General features: G+C 30.7%; 1 protein-coding gene across 1 annotated transcript; it reads right to left on the reverse strand.

Moving 5' to 3' along the window:
- Positions 1 to 331: 331 nt before the first annotated feature.
- Positions 332 to 2884, reverse strand: LOC127905140 (uncharacterized). Its single transcript, XM_052451752.1, has 2 exons — positions 2393 to 2884; positions 332 to 756 (listed from the first exon to the last, which is right to left on the reverse strand). The coding sequence occupies exons 1-2, from the start codon at positions 2466 to 2468 to the stop codon at positions 560 to 562; spliced, it is 273 nt and encodes a 90-aa protein (XP_052307712.1). The 5' UTR covers positions 2469 to 2884; the 3' UTR covers positions 332 to 559.
- Between the last annotated feature and the right edge of the window lie 8498 nt (positions 2885 to 11382).

An 11382-nucleotide genomic window follows, 5' to 3' on the forward strand; every position in this document is an offset into this window, starting at 1 on the left:
TTATATGGATTATCAAATGGATTGTCAATCATGATATAGATTGCTTTCATAAATACAAACCAGAGAGTTCAAAAGCTCTCTGGCTTGTGTATAATGTCTCCGCCTGTGTTTTAGCTTTCAGCTTCCCCTTTTGATAATAAATGAACAGATGGAATCTCTAGTAGTTTTCGTACTGTCATTCGTTATTAAGTATTGGTGGCAATTTTTCAATGACATACTATGGATAGGGGACTTGCTTGTCAACGTTCTCACATTGGATTGCTGCTTGTTCTACCACGGTATCCTTTCTTTCCCAGCTTTGCTTGTGGTTACTGCGAAGTACATCAATGAGTAAACTGAAGCTCATCGAGGAAGTTATTTCATTTATGGTTGTGGGTTATGACAAAACATTGTGTATGTACAGAAGGCACATATCTTATATACTGATTTGGATACCCCTGCAACAGCTCTGTACCATGCTACTGCAATGACGGCCGTTGGATAGTAAAACTATGAATGCCCCATGTCAAGTTGCAAGACAAAGGCAGCATATTATTCTTGATCAAGCAGGAGTCCTTTATCAGGAATGATTTGCAGAGAAGGATGAGGCTGCACTGTGGTTAGACCAAACAAAAACTCTCCAAAAAGGCCGTTGCTTGCGCTTTGGAAGACTTGCCATCAGCTCAGATTCCGATCTCCTTAGTATTTCCCACATCACTTGCACATCCTCATATCCACAGGTCTGTACATCATTGTGAAGCTCCAGAAGACCAGCGCCTGCACAAAACATAGAGGAGAAGAACTTGTGAGTAATTTTCCATTGAATACATGTATTACCTAATGCCGAAGAGTAATCATAAATGAAGTCGTGGCCCAATTGTTCGACCATACAACAAAAGAAATAAATGACATTAATCATCTGACACCCCAAGTGGTTGGGATATAAAACTAGTAAGGTCTCGGTGGTGGTCCAAAATCCTAGTACCAAAAGGACCAAGGAGTCGACAGGGACCATTTAGGAGCTGGAGGACACATTTGCCCACTAAGCTGTAACTAGAAAAATAAATTTGCTTCTGTCAGGCCACTACTGAATTGACCTAAGCATAAAATTGAACTAAAAATGATGTTGATCCTATAACTAAGCCTCATCTTTCGGTTGATGATGTTTCCCAGAAGATATTTGTATGTTTGTTTATGCTGTTAATCTCCCAGTTGGATCACTAGCATTTGATATTATACTGTTCTATTATATTAGTTGGCCAGTACAAGAAACTAGGCAGTTGACAATTGATGGTAGCCAGTGGATTCAGCCTAGTGGTAGTTTGAAGATTACAGAACTTCCTGTGATGAGTGTTGCAAAGTTGTGCAAGATCAATATATATATATATATATATATATATATAAAGAAGAACACCTTGATTAATTGATACGCAAATATTTTTTAATTAGCTTAGAGTTCATCACTTTTTGATGAATAAATCATAAATCAATAATTTCACCAGGGAAAAAAAAAACTGTTTAAGGAGAAACTTCAAATTAATGCCTTTCTTGTTTGTGAATTTTTTAGAAAGAAAAATCAAAACACTTTGTTACTATTAGTTTGGTTCAATGGTTGGAAAAGGCTTCCATAAAGTATTTAATTTGCCTTAATTCTTCTCACCTAACACACATTTTTAGACTTTTCCAAATAATAATTTATTCTGATTCTTAGAGGCGAGGATGATTTTATTTTCTTAATTATGAAAGAATAATTGCTTGATTTGACAATTCTGTAATGTTGAAACAGTTTCATATTGTCATCAAGTGGATTTTTCTTGGTGGATTTGTTCGTCACAGATGTAATCTTCAGATGCTGTTTTCTTCCTGACCTCAAAAAAATAGAACTAAAAATTTTAAAAATAATTAATCAAAATAATAATAATTCAAGAACAAGTTTTCTAGCAGCAGTGAGCTACTAATCACCTCAATTAACACAAAAAGTTGAAGTTTAATTACGTTGTCAATCATGCATCTTGAATATTATTTATTTCCAAGCATTTAATTTAGGGTCTTTTTAAATATATATTTCTCAATTCAGCTTAGCATAGGCTTCAATTTGACAACAGTGACATGACAGGAAAAAAAAAAAAAGAGTATAAACGTCAAGAAATCTTTGAATGCTAATCTTCAGACCATATGATGGATAAGCAGGAAAGAAATTATCGCAGAGAAGAAAAACCCCACTGAAGCAGATGAGCACACAGTGATCTAGCTAGCTGGCTAGAGCATGTAAATAGTTTCTGCAACAGAAATTCTATCTTATAGATTGACAAGATCATAGCTAAGGTGACACCAAAAAACCAACAAGAAGCTGCAGATTATGAGAGAAAAGGAGATATATATAGAAGGAAGGAAACCTGGGGAGGGAACTGACCATTTTTGCGAGCTCTGAGACGAGCAGAAACAGCAAGCCAAACTCTTCTAACAGGGAAGATCATCTTATGCAGCATATCCACCAACTTATCTTCAACTTTAATTTTCTTTTTCGCTTTCCTTCTCCTACTGAACCCACCAACAACTCTCACAGCTATGCTCTTTAACCCGGCCAGACCTTTCACTTTCTTTCTCTGTGAATTGTTTTTTTTCACTCTCAACAATCACCACAGATATTTATAACACAGTCCGTGTCAAAGAGAGAGACAGAGAGGTTTGTTTCTTTGGACCTGGCTGGCTGGCTGGCTGGGAGAGGTTTTCAGAAGAAGATCAGAGTTTTTCTACCATGGTGTGTCTAATTTATCAACGTGCACCGACAGGTGACGGCATCATATATGTAGGTAATGAGCATTTGGCCTAGTTGCAAATTAGCACGAATTTATTGTACTTGTTTAATTTAATTAATTAATTAAAGACTAATCTAGTCAGAGATCATTAGATGTTCTTGTGGGCTCCTTTCTTTTAAACGTTTGATTTCAAATTTTCTTTGATATTTTGGAAGCATTAGTGCCGGTTTAAATTTTTTAATACCGTGGTAGCTGATGCTTTTTTAATTATTTTTTAAAATATATTAAATTAATTATTTTTTTTATAATTTTGATATATTTATTTTCTTTATATGTACATAATACTTCTTTTCTGTTTCATGAAAAATCCAAATTTTAATACCATCTTTTGATGGCATAAAGATACATATATTTTTTAACTTGGCAACAAAACATCAAATTATTAAAATAGCACATTCCTTCTATTGTTTTAAAATATATTTAGTATTAAGATGCATAATATTTTTTAAAAGTATTTTTTATTTAAAAAATATATCAAAATAATTTTTTATATCATGTTAAAAAAATAAAAAAATACTAAAAATATCAAAATAATTTGATATTTTTAAATAAAAAAATATCTAAAAATAAAAAAATCCCCGTTCCAAACATACTCTTAATACAGCCATAATAATTCTTGAATTTAAGGAATTCTTTTTAAAAATAACTTCTTAACTATCAAATCAACATTTTTAAATTAAAAATATATACGAGTTCTTGCTAACAATTAATTCAAAGGCAACACGTGGTGCAAGTTGTATGGACTATTTGAGTTTATATGATATCAATTATTCAATTTATAGATTTCTTTCTTTCGTGCTGCCTAATTGACTTGGGCATGGAAACGTGTCAAAATTTGAGTGAAAAGTCTAATTAGATACTCTGCGGGGGGTGGTTTGACAATTTGAATAAGAATCACTGTGAAAGACCACTGCACTGTCAGAATTTGTAAATTATAACTTAGTCCGTTATTTTCTAGAAACTAACAACTTAGTCATATATATTCATAAAAATTCACATTTGAACCATGTGTTTTCTTTAGCTATGGCCATAATCGTTGATATTGTTTAGATTTTTTATTTTAATTAACAACATTTTTGGATACCATAAAATCCCAATATTTCTTCTATATATTTGAAAGTTTCAGCGTTGACATTATTTTTTTATTAACTTAAATTAATATATCTAATACGTGATCTAATTCTTGAATCAGTACTTTGATTATATCATTACATATATAAATCTAAATCTAGAGGGGAAAAAAATTATTTATTTGGTATTATATAATTACATATATAAATCTAGAGGAACAAAGATTATTTATTTGGTTAATGTTCTTGTGATATATAAAAAATATTTATATAAATAACTAAAGAGAAAGAGGATTTTTCCTTGCGAACATTTTGAATTTAACCATAATTAACTATAATTAAACATGAAATTAACTATAATTATGATTAAAAAAACAATAACATGGTATTTTTTATATAAATAACTGTTTAAAAAAAGGGATTAAATCGCATTATTAAACATAGCCTTGTTAGGAACTAGTTTATATTAAAATACATGAATTAAGTAATAATTTACCTTTTCAAAACAACAACAATAATAATTAAAAAAACAAAACAATAATTAAACATAAGAATCGGCTTTTGTAGATTTTAAAGCCGACAAAAAGGAGCAGTGTCGGCAACGTTCAAGTCCATGTGGTTAATCAAAGTATGGTTATGGTGTGAAAAAGATTGGTCACCTTAAGCTTAATTTGAAAAAGAAATGGCTCCCTCCAATCACGTCGTGACATCTAATTATTTTCATAGGATTCTTTTATATTTTGACCCACATCTCTTTCTTTTCTTAACTGGCAACCATTTGTCTGTTTTCCCTTTATTTCTTTTTTGTGTTCTTTATTTTCTCTTTTTATTTCTCTGTCTTTTTTATTTTATTAAATCATGTTTTTTTTAAATAAAATTATTTTTATATTATATTTTTATATTTTTGAATCGTTTTGATGTGCTGATATCAAAAATAAATTTTAAAAAATAAAAAATATATTATTTTAATATATTATGAAACTCTATTTTAATTATTGTATATTAATAATAGTGTTGGTTATTGGATTAGGTCTTATCCGTCCATGATGGATGAGCCGGTCCAAGTTATTAATTAGAGAAGTTACTAAAGAAAGTAACCGTCTCCTCTAATCATATATAAAGAAACATAACCCTTATGGAAATGTCAAGTTTTCATTTGTTGAATAATCATTCTTTTCTTTTCTTCTCTCATCTTATACACTCTACATTACTTTGACACGATTTATAAAAAAATTTGTACCATAGAATATCATTTTAATTTTAGTAATTAAAATAACAGATCCATGGATAAAAAAGTGAATTCTTACGAGTAAAATTTTCTTTTCAATCTCTAACACAGTCTATTTTGTAGTAATAGCAGTAGAAGAGCACTTATCTATAGGATCAAGACTTCAAATCATCTAGGTGGTGGCCAAGTGGTAAGAGTTTGGGACCAAGAGGTTTGCTCTCTCTGTGGTCTCAGGTTCAAGCCCTGTGGTTGCTCATATGATGGCCACTGGAGACTTACATGGTCGTTAACTTCAGGGCCCGTGAGATTAGTCAAGGTACGCGCAAGCTGGCCCGGACACCCACGTTAAACTAAAAAAAAAAAAACTTCAAATCATCTTATCTATCGTAGCTGTAATTAATGACTTATCTATGTTCTTACTTATAATGATAATTACTTTAAAAAATACTCTAAGTTTCGACCCCACGTAGATAAAATACTCTAAGATGAGAATATTATTTTTAGATAAAAAAATGGTGCGATGTAGATGCTATGTTTTTGTGAAAAAAGTATTTCACTATATATCTTTCCATTTCCCTCATAATAAAAAAAATAAATCTTTGTAGTACATAGGGTGTTAACATCAAGAGTTAAAAAATGCAAATTCTTACCATCTTTGAGATTAAAAAATTAAAATTCTAGTTTCAAGCTCCACAAAGTTCACACTCCACCTTTCCATTACTCTGTGGGATACCATACTTGTGGTGACCGAATTATATATATTGAAACACGAAAGGATAAAAATAGATATAAAAAGTTAGTTTGTTTTTCCGATCAAAAAATATTTTTAAATTTGATTGTTTTAATAACGTGATATTAAAAAATAAATTTTAAAAAATATAAAATATTATGTTTCGATGTATTTCTGAGTGAAAAACATTTAGAAAAACTTTATATTTTAATAAATAACTTTTAAAATTTTATATCTTAATCATTAATCTAAAGATCTTCTCATGCCATGGAGTCACGCTAGCTTTTTTATTTTTCAAAATAATTTTCTTAAAAAACTTAGAACAAAACAGTTGTCCTTGTAGCATCATTGATGGCAGAAAAAACCCCATGAAAACAAGAGATGGATGACTCATTCCGGTGGGATATTTGTAGGAGTAATTAAATAATTGCCATCCGACTATGGTGTTTGTTTCGTCAAGTCCAACTAGGTGAAAAGAATGATGGCAGTGGTGGGTGATATCTTACTTTAAGGGAACTCTTGATTTATAATAATCTGGATTATTATTATATAGTCTCTTATTCACCTAATTAATCCTAACCATAATGCCTCCTATTGTCAATCCTTGGTGGTCCATCTGTCCCATCACCTTTAACCTCGTCAATTCCAATCTTTACACCATTTTTTTTTTCCCCTCTATGAAAGTTTCTTACTAATTTTGATGATCTAATTTGTAAGGCACTAGTTGAAATTATATATTGATCATTTCCTTTGTTTTTCATCTTGAAGCAGTGTTTTTAATAGTGTATGTTTCATATTATTATCTGTTTATTTGGAAGTATAGTAAATATTATTTTTAAAGTGTTTTTTGTTTGGAAATGTATTAAAATAATATTTTATATTTTTTTAAAAAATTATTTTTGATATTAGCACATCAAAATGATCCAAAAACATATATAAAAAATTAATTTAAAGCTAATTTTTTTCTTAAAAAACATGGTTGAATCACAATGCTAAATAGAGCTTATATAAAGTAGTTTTTACGGTTGCTGTTTGAGAAAACAGGTTTAAAAAAAAACTATAAATAATAGTATTTTCTTAACCAAGATTTCAAAAAAAAGTTCCCAATGGGCTGGATCCATATAAAATTATGACGTGTTTTAATTAACTAAATATTTTTAAAATTATAGTTAAATAAAAAGCAATTTTAACCTCAATCACTCGACATCACATTCCCAAATAAATTCTAAATATATAAAAACTAGTAAGTTAATTTGGTTAATTCAAGAAATGACCTTGCTAGGTTTTAAAAAAAATGATCAAATTTGGATAATTTCAAAATCTAATTTGATTTTTTTATGTTTTTTTTAAAATAATATAGTTTTATTTTGTTTTTAAAAGAATTAAAATAATAATATTTTAATTAATTTGATTTGAAATAATTTTTTATAAAGAAATCGATCGTTGGGAAGATAAAAAATGTGAGGGGAAACATTTGGGGAAGCTGCTGAATGATGATCTAGAAAGGAAATTGTCGAATTACAATCATGATATTTAACGTGAGAACCAAGAGGTGAATTGATTGTTGAGAAAAATATCATTTTATTCTATTCTAATTTATTTTAGATAGAGGCCCACGTGTCCTAATGATGAAGATTAATTTGTCATTTGATCTTTCTTTTATTTTTAAATGGTCAGGCTGTTCTCGTGCTCCACGAACAGGTTTTTATTTTTTTTCTTTATTTTTTGTCCTTGGATATACTTTTTTAATATTTCTTTTAAAAAACATAATAATTCATCTATCAATTATCTAACTCAACTCCAATGCTTCATAAGTGAATATCATCACTTAAAACACATTTTTTAAACTGTTAATAATCTCAAGAATTAATATTGTTTAAACAATAAAGATAGAATCTTTATTTAAAAAAAAAAACGAGTAGCAGTCCTATTTATAATGTTAAGATATTAATTACCATACATTAAACAAATTAAATTTAACTCTTTTATAATTTAATATTTTTTATTTAACATGTGCTAAAATTAAAATGTTACAAAACATTTCGATTTCATCATCACAAGCAAAACATAAATACTAGTTCTCTATGTTCTTCACCTTTTTTTTTTATATAGAAAATATATTATTTCAAGTTACTATTGAAACTAGAAAAAAGCAAACGAATAAAAGCTAAAGATTTAAGATTTAACTTAAGGCATAAGAAAGCGTTAGATTCAAGTCTTATAGATTAACCCATACTAATTTTAATTAGTATGACTTCACTTGACGTGGTTTTTTTATGTTTAATATCGCAGTATATAGTATTTTTTAAATGATTTTTTTATTTGAAAATATATTAAGATAAAATTTTTAGAATTTTTTAGATTTTTAACATTGACACATTAAAATTATTGAAAAATTTATTTTAAAACAATTATACTTTTAAAACGTTGAAGAAAACAATTTGAAACACAGAAACAAGCGGAATAAAAATAATAATTGCGATGTCTAAAAAGAATTTAAGGATATCCAATCACTTGTAAATATAAAAGAAAAAAAAGGTTAAGACTTAAGAGAGATGAGCTGTTGTAGGCTAAGCATGGTGTAGAATAGAGTCAACATAGCATCATCATTTCGCTTTCCATGTTGGGTGTATTCTTTGGTAGAATGATGTGCAGCAAAATGGAAGAGCACGGAAGCATTCTAACATGGGGAATTTGAGCACCATGGAAAGAGAATGCTTCTATCACAATAGCAACAAAGCACAAAAAGCTATGTGCTTACTCAAGATATGCCATCTCAACCAACTATATTCATCTGAATAATTAACTTGATCGATCAACCTGCAGGACCACATTTTGTAGGGTAATATTATATACCAGACCCCCCCTTGATCGAAGAATCCTACTGTTTCAACCCTCCTCTCGCGTTTTTCTCTTACAAAATTATCAGGCATGATTCTGATCCCGCACATGCTTTGCAGCCCCTTTTTCCAAATTCAAGACCAATAAGAGAGGACAAGATGCACACCAGTACCAGTGCTTGTCCCTCGTACGTTTCTTGGCTTTATTTTGCCCTAGCAAGTTAATCCTTGTATTCCATCCATGGCACTGGCATGTTTCGATATGGACGCCATCAGAAGGGGCCCTAGGAATATCCAAGTGACAAACTCACTGGTGACCTTTGCTTTTACAAGAAAGTGGTTATTTTCAGATCGATAAACTGTTTGAGTGGGTGAGAGTTGACAAGTTTCGAACCTCCCTAAATGAAGCATTGGATTCTGTGATTTGTGGATAATCTGGATTGTTCTTGCCACTAAAACTGATCAAAAGAATATAATGTTCAACACCCTTATCTTTAAGAGATTTGCTTATGGTGGAAACAACTAAAAAGGTGGATGGATGATCTGTCTTAGGTTACATCATGGTTGACACAAGCATGGAAGCTCTTGGGATGATGATGATGATCACTTCATGGGCTCGATTGAATGAATTAGGGCCTAAACACTCAAGATGTTTTAAGCTTTTCTTTTGAAACATTTTGATGTTCTTTAGAAACAAAACAAGGTAATACTTCGGTTCTTTTTTTTAAAAAAAAAATTGAAGCCAGAAAATGTAAAATTCAAACCTCCTATTTAAATGTAATATTTCTTCATCCAAAACTGAAAATCTAGTTTTTTTAAATCTATACTAAGTTTAAAAAAACAGATTTTAAAGCTTATCCACGTTTTTCTTTACAAGTTTTCACTGTTTTTCAAATGAATAAAAGACATAAACAATATATATATATATATATATATATATATATATATATATATATATATATATATATATATATATATCTCCGTTTAAAAGTATTTTTTTGTTGTTGTTGTTGTTGAAAAAGTTTATCTTCGTTTTTAATATATAACACGCTTTTCAATTTTTTTATTGGAAAAGAAAATCCAGAAAATAAAAAGAAAAGAGAAAAGAAAAGGAAGAACGGTTTTTTTATTACTTAAACACACCCTCAGACATTTTAAGAGACAATGGAATGAATGCTTTAAGAGAACGACAGGTTTATACTAGTAAAAACTATGAGGCAAAATGGATAGGAAGGAACCTATGATGGAGCTCTTCAATCATGCCTCTCTCTTTGATGCTGCCATGGGCTACTTTCGAGCTACGTTCTGTTCGAGGCTTTTCTTGTTTTCAACAAGTTAAGAAATTTGCCTGTATCATGGCTGGGCCAGACTTTTCAAGGAAGCAAAGAGAAAACTAACAGCAAAAATGACCATGCAACATCTTTTTAAACTCGTCTGATATATAAATCCATTCCTGCAATTTCCTTCCTCCTTTCTAGTCATCAATGTTCCTCTGTTTGGTATTGTACTGGTATGGTTCAAGATGTTTTATGCTCTGACCACAGCTTCAAAAATTGTTTGGTTTTCATTGCTAAAACCGGTTTTTCATCTTAAATTGCGGTAAAAACTTGGGTTTGAGAAATGTTCTAATTTGCAGCTTTTTTCAAACCTGCCTTTTCAAACCACAATCGGAAAAGCTATCACTATACCAAACACTGGTCTCTATAATTAGCTGGTGCTCTTTGATGAGAGAGTATCCTGATTCAAGCAAAGCCTCCACTGTTTGCTGCAACACATGAAAGAACTACTTCGCGCCTTCATGGTTAGCGAAAGATAGAGCGGTGAAAAACAGAGAAAAGGAGTAGGAAATGAAAATAAGAGGTTATTCTGCTAAAAAATCAATGCTCATAACTCCTTGCCCTCTATTTCTTGTTACCAAGGTTTTGTGGATGTAAATAAAAGAAGTTCGATTCCTATACATACCTCTGGAGGAGTAAACACAGGAAGTTTCTCGTCCTTTCTTCGCTGGAGAAGTCTTTTACCTAGATTTTCAACACCTTCAATATCATCAACCCACTGCAATGGAAATCAAAAAAGAAATTTAGAAGTATACATATAACTCGACTTGTCAGTGCATATAAATTATATAATACTATGCGCGGTTTAATTTTTTCAGAAAAAATAAGTTAATATTTTCATTTCTCATCTTTGTAGCATCTAAACAAGAAGAAAAATGATAGATTTTTTCCCATTTCTCAATTCCTTCCATCATCTTATCCCTCTCTCCAGTTTCCTGTCTCAAAAACAACCTCAATATCAACGTTTTATATTGTGACCTAATGCCCTCAAACAACTGTCATACCTAAGATACAATGGGTCAGGAAACACTTACCAATGGCAAAAAACAGGACTTCAATGTGATGGACAAGCGTAAACTTCCTTCTGCACCTGCTGATATGCTCATCTGAAGGTAGTTAGCTCAACCCCCCACAGTCGTTAACATCAGGCAAGTTGGATTTCCTTCTTTCCCTCGCATTTCCAACCTGACCTTCCCACTACCAGAAACGGGTCTCATGCTTTGTTCTATACATGATTTTTGTACCTCATTATCCTTGTATCTCTTCTCTTGCAAATACTGGCGTATTTGTATATTTTTCAGAGCTCAAATCAAACAAAACATACCTGCCCTCCATTTGGCATCTTCCAAAACATGTATCCAGCAAGTAGCAACAGAAGC

This window comes from Populus trichocarpa, chromosome 3 (assembly GCF_000002775.5).
Source record: "Populus trichocarpa isolate Nisqually-1 chromosome 3, P.trichocarpa_v4.1, whole genome shotgun sequence".
Classification (NCBI taxonomy): Eukaryota; Viridiplantae; Streptophyta; class Magnoliopsida; order Malpighiales; family Salicaceae; genus Populus; species Populus trichocarpa.